The 23,955-nt window shown below is 35.8% G+C and overlaps 1 protein-coding gene across 4 annotated transcripts in view; it reads right to left on the reverse strand.

Annotated features, from left to right (window-relative positions):
- The window catches only part of Stat4 (signal transducer and activator of transcription 4), a 122,338-nt gene that overhangs the window by 11,264 nt on the left and 87,119 nt on the right, over positions 1-23,955 (reverse strand). For 3 of the 4 annotated variants that reach the window (XM_069995681.1, XM_069995682.1, XM_069995679.1), the window contains 8 exons: positions 21,473-21,631; positions 20,723-20,815; positions 18,223-18,282; positions 17,913-17,930; positions 17,731-17,836; positions 14,080-14,124; positions 2,271-2,354; positions 680-778 (listed from right to left, as the gene is read on the reverse strand). In XM_069995681.1, the coding sequence (XP_069851782.1) occupies positions 680-778; positions 2,271-2,354; positions 14,080-14,124; positions 17,731-17,836; positions 17,913-17,930; positions 18,223-18,282; positions 20,723-20,815; positions 21,473-21,631 (664 nt within the window). The remainder of the gene's footprint in view (positions 1-679; positions 779-2,270; positions 2,355-14,079; positions 14,125-17,730; positions 17,837-17,912; positions 17,931-18,222; positions 18,283-20,722; positions 20,816-21,472; positions 21,632-23,955) is intronic. The other variant, XM_069995680.1, reaches the window with a different exon arrangement.

Raw genomic sequence — 23,955 nt, forward strand, 5'->3', positions numbered from 1 at the left:
TCTATTAATAATTGACATCTATTAGTATGTTCACTTTGAAGCCAGTTTATGGTCAGTATCTCAAATAGCCACTAGATGGCAATAAAACCCAGATTTAGTCTAGAAAGGATAAAATCTATAGGCAATCGACTTAAAAATTGTGCTGTCAGAGTATAGTTAGGGCAAGATTGATGGATACTCTGGTTACTTATTTGGAACTAATTCTTAACCATTGGAGAAGAGCTATGGAAAAAGATAGATCCAGAATAAATTAAGGCGGTCGGATATAAAATTCTGACAGCAATTAGATATAAAATTCTGGGACAAGGAATTTCCCTGCTGGCTAGTTAACAGGGCCATAGAATGGCCTTAGAACTCCTTGTGTTCACATAGCTGGGGACTGACAAGACCTGGAGAAATAACCAATATCTGTCTCTCACTTTTGCTAAGCAGAAATCTCTAAGGACCTAACTATGTCAGGTCATGTTACTTTAAATGTAGCCTGAGAGGAACCATATAACTAGAAACAAAACCACCCATAAACACACGCACATACAGAGAGAGAGAGAGAGAGAGAGAGAGAGAGAGAGAGAGAGAGAGAGAGAGAGAGAGAGAGAGAGAGAGAGAGAGAGAGAGAGAGAGAGAGAGAGTTAACAATAAATTTAAAAAATGAGAGGAAATACAGGAATAGGAACTCTACCTGGGAATCATTGGTTGACACATTGTACCAAATGATGGATGCCCAAGCGTTAGGAAGCTGGCTGACATTGGAAATCATCACCACAGGTAAGGAACTGGTCTAGTTTAAAAACAAGCAGTCATTATGGGTGGTCCTGCCTTACATTGGTTACACTCAGCTATCTCAAGCCCACTCCATTCTTCCCATCCTAATATCCATGTTACTTGGTTGCTAAAACAATTGTGAAAGCAGAACTTTCTGAGCATATATAAACCAGAACACAGCAAAGACAGAACAGGAATCCTTTTAAGAGTTTAGGATGCTGTCTACCAGGCAGCTGCCCCAAAACATGACACTGCATAAATATCTAATACTTCCTTATGTCACATATTGCCTTAAATGTAACTAATCAGAGGTTTGTTGATTTAGCAACTATCCTCCTTGTATGTTATGTCCATCTTCCTTGTATGTCATATCCACTTCTGGAATAAATCAGTACATTCAAATTATGACTAACAACTAATTAGCATTGGTACATTGGGGGTTTTAGTGTATTGTAGGAGCTAGAGCTGTTTCATCTTACTGCTACAGAACTTAATTTAGTTCTATTGGTAATGAAGTTTTCTACCTGGTGAAAAATCAACAGGCTTTCACAGACTAAGCTGAGAGGCTAATCAACTTATAATAGTCCCTTCCCAGCAATGCATCAGATTCCTGTAGACAGTAAAATACCCAATTGAGGAACTTAACAGCTCATGGAAACAGAGGTTTAGGGACAAAAGATGAGAAAGGAACCTACAAAAAATTTTATCAATGGCTTATATTCAGTGAAAAGTACAAGCAGGATTCTGAAACAATCTGTAAATGGTATTAATGATATGTGAAAGTGTATTCCTTCACTCATATACTAATCTGTTTATTCAACACATATTGGGCATCATCTGCTACTATGTGCTGGGTTTTGTGCACTGACAATCGTGTACAAACAAGGCGCTATGTCCTGCCTTCAAGAAGCTCATAGTGAGGGTTGGAGGTGGGACTCAAAGGCTAGAGTGCTGCCCAGCAAGCACAAGGCTTTGAATTTAAAGTTTAATACCACCAAAAAGATTCTTAGTCAATCACATTCAATTTGATTTCCAAAGTGTGTTCTGTCTTTGAGCAATGGTGACCTTTAGGAAAGGATCAATATATGGTTAACCATCACTCACAATGCAATTCCTATCACTTTTCTTCATACAGAGAAACATTCCTCTGAAGTGATTTGTAAATGTAACTTGAATTTTATGTTTAAGTATACTGTATGGATATTTATCTATCTCTAAGTTTTCCACTGAGCATTTATGACTCAAAATATCCAGAAAACAAACAAGCAAAAATGCAATGTTGGCAACAAATTATTCAGCCTATATTAAATTCACAATGCTCATGAGTTTTTCTCATTTATATTTAGCCAGAAAAGCATGTTAACTAGTGAACATTTTACATATTGCTTTTTGAAAACAAAATAATACATGGAATATTGTACTAAAACCCAGAAACAACTGAGCTTTCAATCCCTGAAAAAATTATTATTAAATATTATTAACAGACAGATGGTCCTTTAAGCACCTACCTCCAAATCAATGGTGAGGCCATAGAGGCAGATCTGTGTCTCAAAGGTGATGGAATGAAGCTCTTCAGTCACCATATGACAGCCCTGTAGGGGAAGTAAAATGTTAATTTTTTTTTTTACAAATGCATACTTGCTAATTTGTTTCTAAAAATGAATAGGTCTTAAAGTAAATTCCCCAAACACCTTTTATTATTGAACATTTCTCCTGTTCTTGCTTTAAAATAATACAGCATTTAAGAAATCTTAATTTTCACAGAGTGATTTCAAGTGTCCCAAACAAGATGATTTCTGGCTTCTAACATTCCAGCATATTCTTGTTAGTTGTAATGCAGTGCTGTTCCTTAGGCTAATTTTTGAAAATTAGTCTGTTGGATTTACCAAATTTTAATAGAATAAGCCAGGCATTTATAGGCATACTAAAATAACTCCTGGTAACATAATTTTGTTCAGAAAAAAGCAAGATTCACTTCTGGTTATACATGGTATTTGACACACAAGTCTCTGCTCCAGAGACTTTAATAAGGTGACAGCTTAAGTTTTATTCACTTCCTAATCAAGCAAGATGGCAATCTAGATTCCACGTGCGAGTCAGGAATGTTTGATGGGGGTGAAAACCACTAAGGTGCTATACGGCTATGGAGTTGCAAGAGGGTGAACATTAAGAACCTAACCAATGAGAGGCCAATGGATTCTCCACCCTCATTGACCTGCACAGGGGACAAAAGATTCAATCTAGAGTAAGATGAACTAGAGGTTTTTGTTTGTTTGTTTGTTTTGTTGTCGGTCTTGGGACTTGAACTCCCGACTTGGGCATTGTCCCTAAGCTCTTCAGCTCAAGGCTCTACTGCTTGAGCCACAGAGCCACTTCTGGTTTTCTAGTGATTTATTGGAGATAAGAGTCTCACGAACTTTCTGCTCGGGCTGACTTTGAACTGTGATCCTCAGATCTCAGCCTCCTGACTAGCTAGGATTACAGGTGTGAGCCACTGGTGCTCGGTCCAAACTAGAGGTTTTATATGGATACTTTTTGCACACCATGGGCGCAAGGTCAAACTGTGGGCAGGAATGATGTGCCATACTGAAGAGAGAATGATCTTGCGAATGTTTATGGGGAAGCTCTCGACTCTTGCCTGCGAAATATCTGGATTGCTCACAGTTTGGCTTAAATCACCAACGATACCTAGGAAGCTGACCTGGCCAAAGGTTTTCACTATAAAGTAGCCAGATCCTAATATTCAACTTTATATCTACAATACCCAGCACACCAATAGAATTTTCAGATACATTCAGGTTATAGACTAATGATGGTCAGATACTTGATAAGATTCCACATGAAATACAAATGTAAGAATAAAGAACTCAAAAGAAAAAGTAGTACAAAAAAGCAAAATACTGTTTTAAAAAACACAGTACTATATATATATATATATATGTAATATATATATATATATATATATATATAGTAGGCTACTTTTGTTTAACAAACAAGCAGTAAATCAGTCAACTGTAATGAGTAGATAGTGCTTAGATACTGATTTTCACAAACCAACTATAAAAGCCTTTGTCAAGAAAATTAAAATACAACAAGAAATAGTCTTTCTTATTAATAATGCTTTAACTATATTTTATGATAAGGGTATTGTGATAAAGTTTAAGAATTCGTATTCTACATATACTTACTGAAGCAACAATGATAATGAATATAAATTACCTAGAATTTAAAGATACCACAAAAATGATCTTTAAAGCAGAAAAACAGGTGAAATAAGGTAGAAAGAATGTTAATCACTGGTGATATAATTTACTGAATAAAAGGGGGTTAATTTTATTTTCTCCTTACCTTTTATATTATATATTTGAAATGCTCTAGGAAAAGTTCTTAAACTAAGTACACATCTATGTAGCAAAAATTACATCAGTGAAACAAGAACAGATTGCTACTAAAAGGTATTCAGAAAATAACAATAAATATGATATAAGAATAGATAAGTGTGATTGGAAGTAAAAGAGTGGAAATAAAGTAAAAGAAAAAATGAGTAGTAAGGATAGAAAAGGTAACATAAATTCTAACAACAAACTCCCAGAAGTTCTAGAAAGAGAACAGAGAAAGTAGAGTGGAAGAAATATTAGAGCTAAACCAAATAGTAATTCTTACATGCTGCTATGGTAAATTAGTACAATTCTTTAATATTTAGCAAAATATAAAATATACATTGTTTATAACATGTATACACATGTGTATACACACTTATAATGTACATCTATGTGTATACATAATGTGTATATCTAGATGTAAATATTGTCATATTTGTATGGCTCAAAGAATTTCTTTTATATTTAAAAATATTTAGAAGAATTGAGGGCTGGAAGTCTGGTTCTAGTGGCTAAGTACCTGCCTAGCAAGTCCAAAGTTCTGAGTTCAAACTCCAGTACCTAAAATGTGACATAAAGAAAACTCTAAGATCATGGCATTGATCAAGATGTACTAACAAACTGACATGTTGAATTGAAACCCTTTTGTACAACTACTTAAGGATAATTAAAAACAAAATAACAAGATAAATCTAATATCAACTGGAGAATGCTTGTAGAAGAATTGTTTATAAAGCTAAAAATGTCCATTAATAGAATAAATATATGTATAAGATTATGGAATAAAAGACAGAGTAGCTGAAATATAATAATTTAGAATGACATGACTCATTTTAGAGATTATTGGAACAAACATTGTTTGAAAGAAAAAACCTTGGTTGCAATAAGGTCAATAGCATCATGATATAATAAACATTTAGTCTCTGCTTCTAGTTCCTAGGACAGAAATCTAAGATTCTTGTCAGTAGTTCTAGAAGAATCTTTTGTTCTAATGCTTTCATCTGTGGTTCTTGACATAGAACTTACAGTTCTCCAATCCTTTGGGATCTCTTGGCTAAGGACAACTTTTGTTCTGAGGAAGTGACCGTTTGGGGCTTCTGGATATCCTCATGATGGACAATGGATGCCCAAAGAACTAACCATGTGATTAAAGGGAACTTTCAGGCTACTCTCTGACTTCTGAGGAGGAGAGAGAGGCTGAAGGATGAGTTGGTCTCAGTGGCAAGGGTGTAATCAATCATTCCAACTTAGTAAAGCTTTTGTAAAAAATCAATAGGAAAGCTGGGAGCCGGTGGCTCATGCCTGTAATCCTAGCTACTCAGGAGATCTGAGGATTGCAGTTCAAAGCCAGCCTGGTCAGGAAAGTCCATGAGACTCATCTTCAATAAACCACTAGAAAACTGGAAGTGGCTCTATGGCTTAAGTGATAGAGTGCTTGCCTTGAGCTGAAGAGCTGAGGGACAAAGCCCAGGCCCAGAGTTCAAGCCCCACAGCTGAAAAAAAATCAAAAGGACAAGATTTGTGGGGTTGCTGAATAGGTGGAGATTCTGGGAGGGTGTTAGGCCTAGAAAGCACATATAAGCTCCATGCTCCTTCCCATAGACCTTGTCTTAGCTATCTCTGCCAGCTGACTGACCATTTCTATCCTACATAAGAGCCTTTGAAAGAATGTAGGTATTTCTCTGAATCCTGTGAGCATCTCTTGCAAATTACGTGAACCTGAGGAACACATTTATTACCTATTGGACAGAAGTTCAGATCACTGGCTGGGTCTTGCCATTGGCACATGAAGTGGTTGAGGACAGTCCTTTGAGACTGTGCCTTAACCTAGGGTCTGACACTATCTCTAGACTGATAGCGTTAGGGCTGAGTTAAATTGTAAGATAACCACTTAGTGTCTGCTAGAAAGCTGATTGTTAAGTTGGGAAGATTATAGTTATTAGATGTGAGGTATTTTGTACTGAGTCTAAGGGAAGGAAAACCCAAATTACAGGCCTCAAATCTCCCTCTTGCTAGCTTCTATAATTTAGATGAATTAATATACATATGGTTATGGTTAGTCATTGTGAATAATTTTATCAGATCTTTGAGTTGACATTTGTATGTTGCATTTGTATGTTCACCTTTCAAATACAGGCTGTGAAAAAGAATGAGAGTCAGGATTCCACAGACAGTGCAATGACATACAGGGTTGTTCATTAATTTTTGCTTTAGATATGACAAAATACAGATGACGAGAAATTTTTGCAGTGTTTAAAACTAATTTCTATTGTTTACTGGAAAATTCTCTGATGCAATTGTGATATTTATTTAGGGAAAAAAACCAGCAAGGAAGCTGACACACAATATTCATGACTGGAGAAAAAGAGCTCTGACAAAAGAGAGCATCATAATTTTCAAAACTTCCATAGCCATCAGTCACTGTCTCAGTTATTTTATCAGTGCAGGCCAAGCCAGTCACACTATTCAGTTTCACAGTTCCAAGATTCATCCCTCATAGATCAGGAAAATATTATAGATAATAACCAGGGGTAAGATTAATATCTTAATGTAATCTTAATCATTTGAAACTATTATTAGATGTAAAATAGCCATATTAATGATATTTATTTATGATAGTGAATATCCTAGTTTGATTGGCTATGTAATACTTCTACAGAATAATATCTGTTGAATAAGCTAAGAAATTAGAAAATGGGCCAAACAGCTGACCAGCGCTCCCCCCAAAAGTCCTTTCACTCTTCTATTCAGTCTGTGTCTTATACACTTGGGAAAACTAGACTGTAGAAACAACTTAGAAGAAAAACTCTGAGAAAAAAATACTGTGGTTTTTTTTTTAACCAGCCACAATCTATATATATTGCACATGGAACACAGTGTGGCATTTAGAAAACAATGAAAACCATCCTTTTGTCAGGTGCCAGTGGTTCGAGCCTGTAATCGTAGCTACTCAGAAGGCTTACATTTGAGGATTATGGCTCAAAGCCAGTCCAGGTAGACTCATCTCCAATACACTACTAAAAAGCCAGAAATGGAGCTGTGGCTTAAGAGGTAGTGTGCTAATTTTGAGAAAAATAAAATGAAAGTAAATGAAATGCTCAGGGACAGTGCCCTGGCCCTAAGTTCAAGCCCCAGCACTGGCACACAAAAAATCCACTTAATAATAGTTACTGAACCCTATTTTTTGCTGGACACAGGGTTCAATGCTGGGAAACCAAAGACAGGAGAAGTAGTACACTATATAAGAAATAGCCTATAATTTCAGCATATGAAGAAATTAATGTAACGTGACAAGTAGGATTAACCTGCAAAATCAGGGTATGGAATGGATGTTGCAGTATAAAAGGACTGAATTTTTAGTCATATTCTTATACTACAACCCATTCAGTTAGTTTAGAAGGAAAGCAACTTGATGTGAAATGCTTGGTCTAGTTGGGGAGTGAGTAGTGTGTTTGAGAACACTGAACCTTGAAAGAACATCTGTTTGGCTATTTTGTTAAATGAAACTCAAGTCACCCAGGCTTTACTAATAGCTTCTTTGTGCTTCATGACTTTTCAGCACATAAACAAAATCACCTAACACCTCAGTCTGTGGCTAAAACTGTCCTTTATCAGTTAAGTCTAATGACAGAGCAAACTTTCAGAGAACACTGGAGAGACTGCAATCCCAGCTTCCTTATTCAAACAGTTTTCACATTTCAGCAACCACTCTAGCGGGCTCCCAACGTGATAAGGACCTCAGGAGAAAGGTTATTTCCTGAGAATGTTTACAAGTATAGACTGATGTTTCAAATCTGGCCACTAGACTATCTCGGTGATGGACTCAATTTTCATTGTGACTCTTCCCTGAAAAAAAAAAATGCAACAGTAGCAGCAAAGATTGCTAATCTTGATTTCTGATGACTCTCCAGAAGGGCTGACAAATTCCAAAACAAATTCTTAAACTCACATACACACAAACAAAATCTAAAGCCTATACCACCATGTTGCACTTTCTAGCATTATAAAACATTAGTGGGGTTCAACTTTTTTTAGTTTTCCAAAAAAGTTACATATTGTAAAAATATATAACACAAGTGATAGTGTCAGCTGTGAGCAATCAAGCCAAGCACATGGGAGGCCCTTAAGTTCAAATCCTAGTACCAGCCAAAGAAAAATGCTAACAACTGCTAACTGCAGCAGGATGAGGGACTCACAAATCAAGGTGCTACCAACCCCCAGTTCCCCAGACAAAGAGGCAGCTCTGAGGCACCAGCTTGGATTTTCTAGATTGGGGAACAATGTGTCATGAATTTTCCTCTCTTTACCTAGATCTAAAGCCAGGAGCCCTCAGACAGGTAAGTCTTTTCTAGGCGAATCTCAGTCACAAGGGCCTACAGTCTAAGGAAGTCCAGAATGTGGATTTAGCTAAGTATTATTCTGGCATCTTGGTGTATTCTCAATCATTTAATACAGATCTGTCCAGAATTCTTACAACCATAAAGGTAGAACTGAGGAATCCAAAGTTGGGGAGTAGGTAGTGGGTATTAGTATAAAGTTCACATAATATTCTGTAAGAGGGAAATACATAAAATGTAATAGGGAACCTGAAGTCAGAAAAGAAAATGTGGCTGGTGGGGAAAAGGATGAGGATCAACAGTTGTCTTAAGTAAGGTGCTATACCATCCTCTGTTGCTCTTTCTGTCTCTTTCTGTCTCTTTCTCTTCTCCTCTCCCTTCTCTCCTTTTCTCCTCCCCTTCTTCCCTCCTTCTTGCTTTCCATCTCCCATCTTCCCTTTTTCCCACACCCTCCCTCCTCTTTGTAGTTTATATTAATTGTATTAGACAGATTTTTTTGTACAATCAATGCTAGAGCACTTGCTTAGCAAGATGAAGCTGAGTTCAAACCCCAGTACCACCATCAAATCCATGTATTTCATTGTCACATGTTCATACATGTATATAGTACACATTGGTTATATTCACTCTGTCCTTGAGTTTCCACATGTCCTCTTCTACAAATAAGTACCCTTCTAATTTCAGGTGTGTGTGTGTGTGTGTGTGTGTGTGTGTGTGTGTGTGTGTGTGTGTGTGTGTGTGTGTGTGTGTGTGTATGTGCGCATGCGTGTGTTGGTAAGCACATGCGCGTGGCAATTGTGGGGCTTGAACTCAGGGCCTAGTGCTGTTTCTGAGTTTTTTCACTCAAGGCTAGTATTCTACCACTTAAGCCACTGCTCCACTGCAGGCCTTTTGGTGGTTAATTGGAGATAAGGGTCTCATGAAATTTTCTTCCTGGGCTGGCTTTGAACTATGATCCTCAGATCTCAGCCTTCTGAGTACCTAGGAATTCAGGTGTGAGTTAATGGTGCCCAGCTTCATATCTTTTTAAAAATCTAAACTTTTATATAAGAGAAAACATGTTATATCTTGTCTTTGCAAGTCTGTCTTATTTCACTTAACAGGATGACTTCCAGTTTCATCCATTTCCGTACATATATCAAAATTGCTTTATGGCTAAAAAAACAACAGCAACCCTCCACTGCTCTTTATTCATTCATCTATTGCTGGTCACCTAGGCCAATTCCATTCCTTGGCTATTGTGAATAGTGCTAAAATGAACATGGATGTTGAGGCCTCTTTATTGTACCCTGATTTGCATTCCTTCAATATGTACCCAAACACGGTATAGCAAGATCATATGGTAGTTCTGTTTTTAGTTTCCGAAGAACCATCCATACTTCTGTTCATGATAGATGGACTAATTTATGTTTGTTTTTGTTTTTTACTTTATTATGGTTTCCTTCTGACTGGGTTGAGATGGAATCACAATGTAGTTTTGATTTGCATTTTTCTAATGACTAATGATATTAGCATTTTCAAGTATTTATTGGCAATTTTTACTTTTTTTATAACTATCTTTAATGAATGAGGCCATTTATTAATTAGATTATTATAATTATGGATACTAATTCCCTTTTTTAAAATGAAAAACTGGCCAAGATTTTTCTCCTATTCTGTAGGTATCACTTCCTTCTGGTGGTAGTTTTCTTCACAAGGTAGAAGATCTTTAATTTGATGCAATCTCATTTGTCAATATCTGTATATTTTCTGAGCTATTGGAGTGCCATGTGGGAAGTCTTTGCCTATGCCTGTATCTTGAAATGTTTCCCTCTATATTTTTCTGTAGGAACCTCAAAGTTTCAGAACTTATCAAAATCCATTTTGAATTTATTTTTGTACAGAGGAAGAAAGAAGAGTTTCGGTTCCGTTTTCTACATGTGGATAAGGCAGTCGCTAGTACCATTTGTTGAAGAGGCTGCCTTTTCCTAGTGTGTGTTCAAGGCATCTTTGTTGATAATCACGTGACTCTCCCTTCATGGGTTTATCTCTGGATTTTCTATTCTGTTGGCCTACATCTCTGTTTTTATGTCAATAACATGCTGGGTTTTTTTTGTTATTACTATGGCTTTGTAGTATAATTTGAAATCAGGTACTGTAAATACCCTCCAGCATTGCTCTCTTTGCTTAGAATTGCTTATGCTATCCAGTGTCTTTTATGCTTCCATATTAATTTTAAGATTGTATTTTCTATTTATATGTTTTGATGGGGATTGCATTGAATCACTTAAGGTTAAAGTAACTATTTCACAATGGTAGTTTGCTGATCATGGCTATCAGCAAGAAAATAACAAAGGCTGATGAGGATGTGGGTGAAGAGACCCATATACCCTGTTAGTAGGAATGTAAATTAGTGCAGCCACTGTGGAAGTCAGTATGGAAGTTATAGAAGTGGAGGTATGGCCCAAGTGGTAGGTGCCAGCCTGAGTGGAAAATGAGTGGAAAAAGCTAAGGGAGAATGTGAGGCATAGTACCAGCACAAAACAAATGAACAACAAAACTAGATAGAATTACCCTATGTTGTACAACTCCTGGGCATATATCTGATGGCATGTAAATCGATATACCTCCAGATTATTTGTACATCTATGTGTATAGCAGTACAGCTCACATTAGTATAAACATGATATCAACCTACGTGGCCATCAACAGATGATGTTGATGAAAGTCAAGTATCTTTCTCATCTGTAGGATGTAGCCCTGAAAGATAAAGGGCAGGTAGGCTGGGTGTGGGGCTCAAGTGGGAGAGTATTTGCCTAGCAAGCGTGAAGCCCAAAGTTCAAACTCCAGTAGTATTGTGATCCTGGAATTAGCATAGCAGAGGGATGGAAGAGCCAGACTACCATGGTTCAAATGTTTGAATCTTGGTCCTGTCACTAAATCCATGTGTAACCTGTATGACCACTCTGTGCCTGTTTACCTTAACTGAAAGAAGTATGTAACTCTACTTCATAGAGTTACAGTAAAAGTTAGATAAGTCAACATTAGGGAAGATCTTAAGACAGTTCCCAGTGTATCATAAAGGTCATGAAGATTTATTAAGTGAATTCTTGCCAGGCTGTGTACACCTGCTAAAGGAGCTCACAAAGGAGCAATAACCTTCTGTTCCTTGAAATTTGTTTCCACAATTCCAGCCTCATGGATTTGTGAACTGACTCATTCCAGCTTTCTTCCACTTTTTCTTGACTTTCCTTTGGTTATCCTTACAAATCAGCCAAGCCTGTAATGTCTGGCTAATCTGCTTGTTTTGTGAACAGTCAACTGCTTCTATAACACATACAACAGCTTAGTCTGAAAAATGGAAGTCATACTAGAATTCTATCAATAGGGGGAGCTCAAAGAATAGCTTAATATGCAATGAACCTGCTTTAGCAAACCTGACACCTCCCCCCATCCCGCAAACAAAAAGAAACAAAGATGTTCTATAACTGAGTGATTTTGTTATCAAGAAATAAATTCAATGCAATATAACTAGACAGTGTTAACAAGTGTCTTTTTTCTGTAGTGGGAGATGATTTACTTAGATTTCTGTCTCTAGAGAAATCCAAATAAAGGTTTTGATTTTATTTATTTTTTTATTAAGATGATAATATACTGCCAGTGTTGCATTCAGATATATTCCCATTGGATTTTTGTAGTTTTTTGTGCATAAGTTCAGAATAATTATGTTTAGTTCATTCAAACTCATACATAATAATAATATTCACAGGCGTAAATTAAATGACAATGTTGGTCAAGATTCCAGTGAGATGTATAAAACTTTTATCTAGAATGTGCTAAATTTTCAGTAGGGGAAAGAATTTTTCAATTATCTATGTCACTAGAACAACTTAAACCTCAAGCGCTCTGACATATGATATCTTGGGAAAATAAACTTGCGTGGGGTTTTATCATAAGTATCAGTTCTGTTGAGGGAGAAAAGCAGCTCATCTTTGGTGGGGCAATGGTAATTGGTAAATGTAATGTTTTTAAACATACATCTACGGAATGAAGAATTCTCAGAAGGGAAAATGGCAGGACATGAAACCTTTTTATGATAGATCCTGTGGTTTTGTGGGGGTGTGATAGATTCGAAGTTGTTAGTTAGATGTTAGTTAGATGCTAGATTTATTTATTTTCCATTTTAGTATTTCCTTAATTTTTTTGAGTGTGTTTGCTATTCAAACTTAGGCAACCTGAGACACATGACTATTAATTTTTAAATGGATAGATTAAACTATATGTATTTATTTACCATACTATATCTACTATGTGCATTTTATATTATGATTATTAGCATGCATACATACAATGCATGCATAATATAATCATACTGTGCTATATATGCATATTTACTATATATATTTACATCAACCTACTTTGAAGTCTATATACCTTGCATAATACTAACACTAGCTAACATATACATTATTTCATATAGTCATTGTTTTTATGATCACATCATTCACTGTTTTAGCAATTTTAAGACCATAATATGTCATCATTAACTACAGTCAACATGCTGTACATTAGGTGTCTCGAATTTATTCTATCTACTTACAATTTTTTATTTACAATGTGCTTTTTTCCAAATAATTAAAAATTGTGTATTCCTAGCAGCTGTGATTGTAAAGCCAGAAGATTGGATCCATACAGACTGCACCGGAAATGAACCTCAAAGCTGTATAACTGCATTATGTAGGTTGTCGTACATATGCTATATCTAAATATGGAACATTATTATTTCTTGGTCTCTTAAAGGAAAAAAAGCAACATTTTTCCATCAAATCATTTGCCAAAGATCACATTTGAGTCACTGCCCAAGCCCAGGTTTTCTACTTCCAAATATATAAATAGGCATGCAGATCATCTAGAAAATGTCCCAAATCAATAGGTGGTTTTCAAGGTCAGTTTCAATTCAATGTTTGACCACTCTGTAACCTACTGACTCATATATGAGTAGTCAGACTGCATCAGTTTGTTACTTTATTCTTCTGGTGAAACACACATGGTAGAGTACAAGGTAATTGATACAGTGAATTAGTAGGATTGTTTTTCATCAGTGATTTTTACTTAATAGTTTATTACTTTTTAGTTTTGCCCTTAGTCCAAGGGAAAGTCAGGACTTTTTAAGATATTTTACTATTCTGGAGGGCTGGATAAAGAAATGTGTGACATATTTATAAAATACAATATAATACAAATAAATTATTAAGAACAAAGCTATGGATAAATTAAGAGTAAAGTCATAGAAAGCTATTCAACATGAATTGCTATGTCAAACAAAAGGCTACAAAACAATGCATGTGATATGTTTTTAAAATAATCATACATAAGTAAAACATTGATGATAAAGTACCAAAAGCTTAAAAATGTTTCTTTTGGAGGGTATTATGATTTGCTATTTTAATGTTATCCTTTAAAATTGTTGCATATTGTGTACAGTCATCAAACTTTATGTTTATAATTAAAGAAACATGGACTTGGTTTTACATAAATAAAGCAGCTTAAGATCTTTGTAAGAATAAAGTATTACAGGATTCAATTTCTGGAAGAATTCTTGAGAAGGAAGTATTTCCTACCTCATTTCCTTTATTTCCAGCACTGGACTTCATTTCCTTCGGTTGCTTTGGAAAAGAAGACAACAGGGTTTAGCTGAAGAAGCATCATTTGCTATTGTTATCACTTTCTTGGTCATACTTTTGATTTCTAGAACAGTAGCTCAGATATCTTCCAAACTCATTGGAACCTGACTTTACTGCTTAGCTAGGATTCAACATAAATAAGTACTAAAAACCAAGCCAAAACCAAATAAAAAACCAAAGGCTGGCATAAGTTTGTATAGGCAGATATAGTTCTGTTAACCAAAAATATATCTTTCAGAAAATAGACTTTATAGAGCTGTTACCCTAACATTCAGACCATATTCTACTAAATGCCAGTAAACCAGAGTAGTAACATGTTTGTGGCAAGAAAACCAGTAGGCTTTAGGAATCTAAAAACATACAAAGAATTAGAAAGAAGACAGGAAGAGAACTCTAGGTCAAGAGGAAGTGGTAAACACAAGCAGCAACAGGATGAAGTTGGGTCAGAACTTTCTAGACATGTCAATAACGCATACCTAGAAATATGCTATTTGCCCAAGCTGTTCTAAAATGAGAGTGATTTCAGCCATACATGTTGTTACTGGTTTAAAACATGAAACCAAGATTGCTCTTTCACTTTAAGACAGATTATCCAAGTGTATTGACCAACACTACATAGACTTAGATTAGATCACTATTGTTAAGAACTCAGACTGCATTAAAGTTCAGAGTTCTTCACAAAGAGATGTTCAATATCTCTGGACATAAAAGAAGTACAAATCAAAACAACACTGAGGTTCCACCTTACCCCAGTTAGAATGGCCATTATCAAGAAAACTAACTGGAGGGGATGTAGCCAAAAGGGAACGCTACTATACTGTTGGTGAGAATGTAAGCTTGTTCAACCAGTATGGCAGAGTTGCTCAAAATACTAAACACAGAGCTTCCCTATGACTCAGCAATCCCAAATGACTACAAATCAGGCCACATTAAAGTCACTAGCAAAACCATGTCCATTGCAGCATTGTGTACCATAGCTAAATATGGAATCAACCCAGATGCTTTGCGGGATGAATGGAACAAAAAAATGTGGTATACATACACAATGGAATTCTATTCTTCCATCAGAAAAAAATGACATTGCCTCATTCATAAGGAAATGGAAAGACTTGGAATAAATTATATGCAGCAAAGCAAGCCAGACATGAAGAAACATAGGACACATGTTTTCCCTCATTTGTAATAATTAGAATGCTCCTACAAATCTACAAGTAAGTTCAGTGGATAATAAAAGACTCTTAGACATGATTAATTAAACAGCACTCTAAACATTCACACAGTGTGACCAAAGGAGGATATTCTTAGGAGAGGATCACACAAGCTCAATAGGTATGTGTATATGGCTATATAAAATGATGTTTATCGAAATGAACTCCAAGAAATGGAAGCAAGAGGTTTTTTTAAATTTTAAAATTTTTTATGTTTTTTTATTGTAAATATACTGTACAGAGGCATTACAGTTACATGAATAAGGTAATGAGTACATTTCTTATCGAGCATTGTTACCTCCTCCTTTGTTTTTCCCCTACCATCCCTTCCCCCCCTACCTTCCCAACTCTTCCCTCCCCCCATCAAGTAGTAAAGTTCATTTTCAACATAGTATCTTGTACATTTCATTGTTACAATGGGTCTACCTTATCCTTATTTCCCTTCCCCTCCCCAAATTAGAAAAATGTATACACAAGTTGCAGGGCACCGACATCAAATACAGTGAAAACAGGGGTTATACTGCAGGGGAAGAACATACAAGAGAAACAAAAAAATCACAGAGTACATTTTAAATATGTTAAATACAATACCAAAAAAGAAAGAAACCACTTGTGTCCCTATTTGGGGTTCATGTCACTTAACATCATCTTATACGTTCATATGTACATAGCTTTTGACCTTTTCTGCTTGTTCTAGACTTATACTAGTTATTGCAAATAAGGGAACCATGGGACCTATGTTCCTTTGGGTCTGGCTTAGTTTATTTAATGTAATTTTTTCAAGTCTTTCCATTTCCTAACAAATGGGGCAATGCCATTCTTTCTGATGGAGGCATATATCACATTTTCTTGATCCATTCATCTACAGAGGGGCATCTGGGTTGCTTCCATATCTTAGCTATGGTAAATAATGCTGTTATAAACATAGTTATGCTGGTAGCTTTAGTATAGCCTTGTTTGTGATCATTTGTGTAAATGTCCAAAAGTGGGATTGCTGGGTCATAGGGGAGCTCTATGTGTAGTCTTTTGAGGAACCTCATACTGCTTTCCAAAGTTTACACTCCCACCAACAATGCAGTAGGGTTCCCTTTTGGTCACGTCCCCTCCAGCATCTGTTGTTATTAGAGTTCTTGATTATAGCCATTCTAATTGGGGTGAGATGGAATCTCAATGTTGTTTTGATTTGCATTTCTTTTATTGCTAGAGAACTTGAGCATTTCTTCATGTGTCTATTGGCCATTCTTATTTACTCTTCAGAGAAGTTTCTCTTTAAATCTTTAGCCCACTTATTAATGGGCAGTTGTTACTTTGAGGATTTGTTGTTTGAGTTCTAAGTATATTTTAGATATGAGACCCTTGTCTGTCATATGGCTAGTGAAGATCTCCCAATCTGTGGGCTTTCTATTGATCTTGCTAGCTATGTCCTTTGCCATGAAGAAACTCTGCAGTTTCATGCAAACTCATTTGTCCAATCTTTCTTTGATTTGCTGTGTTTCTGGGTCCTTATTAAGAAAATTTCAGCCTGTGCCAAGGAGCCCTAGAGTTTCTCCTATTCCTTCTTGTAATGCTTTCAGGGTGTCTACTTTGACTTCAAGGTCTTTGATCAATCTGGAATTGATTCTGGTGCAGAGTGATATAGAAGGATCTAGCTTTAGTTTTCTACAGGAGTTTAGCCAGTTTTGCCAGCACCATTTACTGAAGAGGCTGTCTTTCTTCCATTCTATATTTTTAGCTCCCTTATTGAAGGTTAGGTGACTATAGGTCTGTGGGTTCACTTCTGGGGTGAGTTTTTTTTTTATTGTACTGTTTATGGTTCCTTTTTTCGTCTTTCTTTCCTTTTTTCTTTGCTTTATTCCCTTTTGTTGCTGTATTTGATTTCTATGCCCTTTGTCTTGTATATAAGTTTATCTGATTTGGGGTAGGGAATAGGAAGCACAGAAACATAGGACAAAGGGTGAACCAATTCAGCAATGATATCACTAGACGATTTTGGAAATTAACTATACAACTTTTGGGAGAGGAGAAATGGGAGGTGAAAAATCGAAAGAAAACAAGGGAGTGGGTGACACTGTTCAAAAGGAAATGTACTCATTACCTGACTTATGTAACTATAACCCTTCTGTACATCACCTTTACAATAAAATTCTTTTAAAAAAGAAACTCACCAATTGGTGATAATAAAAACTAATTGTTTCTAATAAAATATAAAATAAATTAAAATTTAAAAGAATTATTCAGTAAAACTTTCAAAACAATTTCAGTGTCCTTTCTATTGTTTCAGTGATGGCATGTTTTACTTCTCACTATAGCCTTTAATCTCACCTATGAAACACAATAAAATACTGATTATTAGCCTATGTAACTTTACTGCCAAACTTACCAAATGCCTAAATTCCACTGAGAGGCTCCCATTGGAAGATTCTTCAATAGACATGGCTTTGACATGAGTTCCACAAAGGACAAATCTTCGGTTGCTAGGGAGAAACCTTAGCTATTTATATGGTCTCAGGTACAATATTGATTTTGAGAGTAACAAAAAATTCTACAAAATTAGTATTTTACCTTAGAGTGGAAACATTCCTGTAAAAACAAGAAGATTCTTTAAAATGAGCTATTTAATAGATCAAGTCAAAATTTCTAGGACACTTTACAGGATATTGTTTAGAATTTCCTTTTAAGTTGTTATAGTAAATTTTTAAGAATTAAGTCTTAACTTCTGTTAAGTGTTTAAACTCTAAATCAAATACTTGAAGATATTGATATGGAAAGTTAGAGAAGTAAATCTGAAAGTTCAAAATTATTGTATGAAATAAGAACATTTTATTTAAAAATGTTACATTGCTACATTTTGAAATGAAATTAGAAAACTTACTTGTCAATTGATGCTTTAACCTTTACCTGATAGTTTAGTTCTGGCAATTTTATTAGAAGTCTGGAAAGAAACAATAAAGAATCAAAGTTAAAACTGTCAAAAGGATTTTTGACATTTAAAGAAATATATTTAGCCAGGTGCCCATGGCTCACGCCTGTAATCCTAGCTACTCAGGAGGCTGAGATCTGAGGATCACATTCAAAGCCAGCCCGGGTAGGAAAGTCGTGCAACTCTTATCTCCAAAAACCATTAGAAAACCGGAAGTGGTGCTGTGGCTCAAGCAGTAGAGCGCATGCCTTGAGCTGAAGAGTGCAGGGACAGTGCCCAAGCCCAGAGTTCAAGCCCCATGACTGACCAAAAAGAAAAAAGAAAAAAAAAGAAATATATTTATGGCATGTACATATAAATTTAACTTATATTATGTGCAGTTATATGTTGATGTGCTTTTAATACATGATTCCTCTTTAGTCTATTAGTACTAATGTTGACACCAACCACTAAATATTATTGACATATATTTGAAAAATGTTTGCATAGTCCTTCAGTTGATGTATGCTAGTTAATATACTGGCTCAATCAGAAAAACAGCTCTTTATTTCACCTAACGTCTAAATCTGAGTGAAATGTATAGATACAAGAAAATTCCTCACAAGCCTATTTATTCCATATTAGATTAATATTGTAAAAGCACATTTTGTAAACTTCAGTGGTGTTTTGTGGTGAAAATATTGAGAAGGACCTGGTCTCTGAAATGAATATGGGAAATTCAAGTTCAATAATATTTGAAATCTCTAAGCATATACAATATTTTTAAGGAACAGCAAAAAAATGTAACTATAAAAGGTCTTCAAACAACCAAGTGATTAAGTTTCAGATGAGAATTTCTTTAATTCCCTTGGAAGTCAGCCCTCCTCTATTCTCTTGCTCTCCTGACCTCCTTAGAGTCTATCTGTGGGTTCAGTGCCACTGCAGATGTGATTACTCATTTGTTTACTAACACATTTACCCCAGGTCTTACTCATTCACTTAACATATATTGAACTCCTCATATATACTCAGTATAGACCCAGGTACCTGGAAACTGCTATAGCAAAGACTGGGGAAAGGAGAAATGTGGACATGACTTACATAAATTAAAGAACGGATGGAATACAGAGAGTATGTCAAAAACTCATCAGCCTTAGGGACCTAAAATAATAGACCACAGATAGCTCAAACCAAAGCATAGGTGGAATCTTGCACAGATTCCTTAAATATCCTCTACAAAGCACAAGATTGATTTCAGGGTTTGAGATATGTGGAGTAAAAAGTCCTTGATAGTAGGGGATGAAGATGATGTGTAGCCATAGCTTCCTTTCTACCCTGCTGCAGGAAGGTTGTGCTGGGCTGTAAGAGTTCCATCTCTCCCTTTGACATAGGAAGACGCACAGGCTATATGGTAGAAAAGGTTTTTCAGGAAACTCTTGCATAGTAAATAATCGATCATCTACAAGATAGTGAGGAAACAATTCAGACAGATGAGGAACACTCAGCACTCAGAAGACAGGATCCTCATAAAAGAGTCTAATTAATGGTTTATACCCCTGACACTCACCACAAACATACAAGGTGGTACCTATTCAAAGACTTTTATTACTCAGAATTTTGGTTTCCCTTTTTGGTCAACAGGCATCTTAAGTTTAGTATGTCATTGGTGAAGGTACCTTGAGAAAAGGTAGAAATATCTGCTACCTCTCTTTCCTCCTTCCCCGTATTGATACTGCCTCCTCCTCCTTGAACTTCTGAGGCTTGAACTTGGCTTTGTGCTCTTACATCAAGAGCTTTGTTTGCCCATGGCTGGCACTCTGTTATTGAGACATGCCTCCAGTCTGAAGGTACTATCCACATCTTTGAACAAGCTTAAACTTTTAAGTATTGTTAGGAAAAATGTAGTTTTGATTGTTCATGCTAATGGAAATGCATATTTAAAACAAAGAAAAAGTAACACAAAGCCTTATGTCTTTAAGTCAGGTGCACAGTAAGAAATATACTGAAAACTGTGGTGTTCGGTGTGTGAAAATACAATAAGCCAGTTCCTGGGAAATCATGGGAAGAATGTGCTACTACATTTCCTGGACAAGATATTCAACACTTCCACAATCTGTTCTCCATCTGTCTTCTCTATTCTATCCCTCCCTGGTCCCATACTATTATAAAACAGGGTCCAAAGCCATTAATTCTTCAGGCTTACTCTCCTGCAATGCTCCCCTTCTTCTCTCCAGTCCTCTCTAAAGCTAGCTTTTTCAGCAATTAATCACACACTTTCATGCTAATATCCCTCGTGTCCTCATTAATATCCCACACACTGTCAAGCTCTTGACAAGCAGGGCTGTGTTTTTCAGGAATTTACCAAAGCTCAGTGCTGAGCCAACAACATGTGCTCACTAAAAAATATAGCTGAATGTAAAGCACATTAGCTGGGGCTTCATGGGCATGAAGCAATAGGATGTGGTATGCCTACCTCAGTTTTACAGTGAACTGAATGAGGGTTTTAAGTACCATTGGCCTCTGAGGGTGGGTTGGCATGCAGGGCTGTCGTTCAACCACAAATGAACTAGATGAAAAGGAAACAAAGCACGTTATTTGAGAGTAGACCAACTGCAAACTACAGAGAAACAGGATACTATTGTCTACTAAAGTCCAATTTTTCTACACCTAGAAGATGTTCCTACTGAACTCCAGTTTTTCCAACAGCTTCCCATAAATCATTATAAGAAGGCAGGAAAATGCCTGAAGATTGTCCCTAAGCAGCAACAATCAATAATAAATTGAGTCATTGGTAAAGATCCATTTCCATCATATTAAACATACAGTTAATTTTATGTTATTTCTGGATTGAATGTTAGGGTTTCTGATACGTAGCAGTGTTGTTTTCATCAGTGAGCTTCTAAGCACATAGTCTCTCCTCACTTCATTTCCTGATACGCACTTAAGAAGAAACCCTTGAAATCTTTGCTAAAATGTAAAGTGGGTGATATGGGGGGGTGAGTCCATGGAAAAAGGAGTCAGCTGGTAGGAGAAGCTTTGTGGGGGCGGGGGAGTCATAGGGAGTAGAAATGTGGTTTCTGGAACTTTGTTAGGGTTATATTAATTTCTTCCTGAAACTCATTGTTCAGTGCTTGTCTGCCACTCCTTACTTAAAACATTAGAACTTCAGGCAGCTGAGGATGCCACAGAGATCAACACTGACATTGATCAACACTTCACTTACTTCTTGAAAAGGTTGTAGATCAGGAAGGTGACTCTTTCCAGAAGGTGTATTCTTTGCACCGGAATGGGATCACCTTCATATGTCATCTTGGTAGATTGCTCTTCTAATTTCTCCAATTGCCTTCTGAGTTGGAAAAGACTTTCTGCCAATAGAGTAAAGCTATTGAACAGAAAATGAGAGCATTTCCACTTAATGATTGAACACTTTAATAACTATTCATGTTTCACAAATGGTAATTTATTAAGCAATTTTTAAAGTAGTTATTGAATCACTTAATTCCAATTAAGGTTAGTGACAGGTCTTTATTATTTTCCTAATCAATTCCTTCTTAAATATGCATTATATATGTGAAAACATTTTCAATTTTCTTTTTTGCCTCAATTTTCTAATTTATACTTTCAATTACAGATATCATGTATGAAATTTTGTCAATATCTAGAATCAAATACCTTTTAATTGGCCTTTGTTTAAGCCTGCTAAGCATATATGACATTCACTTAAAAGAAAATAAGCAAATTTAAGACTGCAGAAACATAAAATGAAGAATGTTATGTGTAAGAATAGCGAAAAAAGGTAAAACTGGCTCCCTCTTACACAAATATATGTGTTGGTGTATGTACATACATGTGTTTGTGTACAAGTTCTAAGTTCTAAGCATTAGAAATGACGAATGATTTTTCTGGCTAAATTACACAGTTTTAGCAATGCATGTAGTTCTCTTCTTTAGGTGGTGATCTCATCTCAAAAATGAAAGTGGTGGCTTGAATCAGAAGAATAGGGAAAACTAAGAAAGGCTGAAATAGGTAAAGAGTTTCCAATGACCCGTGGGAGAGAACACTTCATTTCAGTCCAGAAGTCCAGTTGGCACAATAATAAATCTTTCTATGTAATGTATTATACATAAAGTTCTATGGGAAGAATTGCCCAGTCTCTGCCAGTTTTTTGTCTGAATACCATTATTTTAAAAATTCTTTATTGTTTATATTGTTTTCATAATAATATAGTGGGATTGGAGAATCAAATACCTCCAATACTTACTCTTATTTATTTTTTCATTTTGATCAGAACTGCGTTAAATGATCAGAGACAATGGGCCTTTGTGTTTCTCCCCTTAGAATATCATCTTTTGGTCTCACTGTATGAATGCCTAGAGTCCTGTATAATTGATCATTTTCCCAGTTTATTTTAGATCTAGCTTCTGCATATGTGGGAAAACATGTGCCATTTGTGTCTCTGAGCTTGGCTTACACACTCCTTACTTTATAAGCATGCCTGGGCAGGCAGAGCTTTTTGTGAGTGTCACAGTTTACTGTGTGATTTTTTTTGTATTAAAATTTTCTTTTAGGAGGCAATTCTAAAATGTAGTAGCACATGTCTGTAATCTCATTTATTCAGAAGGTGGAGGTAGGAGGATTAAAGTCCAAAGCTAGCTCTTGCAAAAGCTTGAGATCTGATCTGATTTAAAAAACAAAACAACAACAGCAACAAAAACCACACTTATAAGCCAGAAAACTGGAGGTGTGGCTCAACTGGTAGAGCAAGGGACTAACTTCAATCCTCAATATTGAAAAAAAGGTGCAACCTTATGTTTTAGCTGAATATTTTGTTCTTTTATTTTCCAAGTGTTCATTCAATGAAATGGTTTTACTGACTATTTATAAGGTAGAAGCTCCTCAGAAACAGTTTTATCTTCTAATGGAGTTGTATCTTATAATGTAATTGCTTGTGTCTACATAAATAAGGGATTCAATGTATGCTAATAGTTTATAAATTTCTTTTTTTCTGGTCCAGAGGCTCAAGGCTAGCAGTTCACTACTGGAACCACAGCTCCACTCTGCCAGAGTTGGCTTCAAACCATGATCTTGAAATCTCAGTTAGGATTATAGGCATGAACCACCAGCACACAGCTAAAAGTTTTAAAATTGACAAGTGAAATTTGAAGTACACAGCATGATGTTTCACTGTATTTGTGCATAATGGGACAGCTAAATCAAAACTAAATAACATGAATTACCTCAATAGTTGTTTTTCTTTTCTTTTATCTTATTTTTGGTATGAACATGTAAAATCTACTTTTAAAAAAAACTAATGTTCAACTATATGAGATTGTCAACTGCAGTCACTGTTAAATACAACCGATCTCTTGAAATTACTCCTTCTTTTCAGTGGAAGTGTTGTATCCTTTGATCAATATCCTTAACAAAATAAATGTCTGTTGAAAATACAAAACTAATGCTTAGCTCTGATATCTTAAGATGTATACTTAAAATTAAGATACCTCTATTTTCAAGATTTTGAAATAAATGTTCATTGTATCTTTAAAGAAAGTGATTTCTAAAGAAAATAGTGCTCGACATTCCATTGAGTGTTTGAAGAATGATAGCTTGTATGTTAAAATTAAGTAACTTTTATGTGTTCTTAAAATGCTTCATTTTCCTCCCCAAGAAAATCTCCACTGGGTGCCAGTGGCTCACACTTGTAAT

The sequence above is a fragment of the Dipodomys merriami genome, unplaced genomic scaffold (genome assembly GCF_024711535.1).
Source record: "Dipodomys merriami isolate MVZ:Mamm:240054 unplaced genomic scaffold, mDipMer1.0.p SCAF_49, whole genome shotgun sequence".
Lineage (NCBI taxonomy): Eukaryota > Metazoa > Chordata > Mammalia > Rodentia > Heteromyidae > Dipodomys > Dipodomys merriami.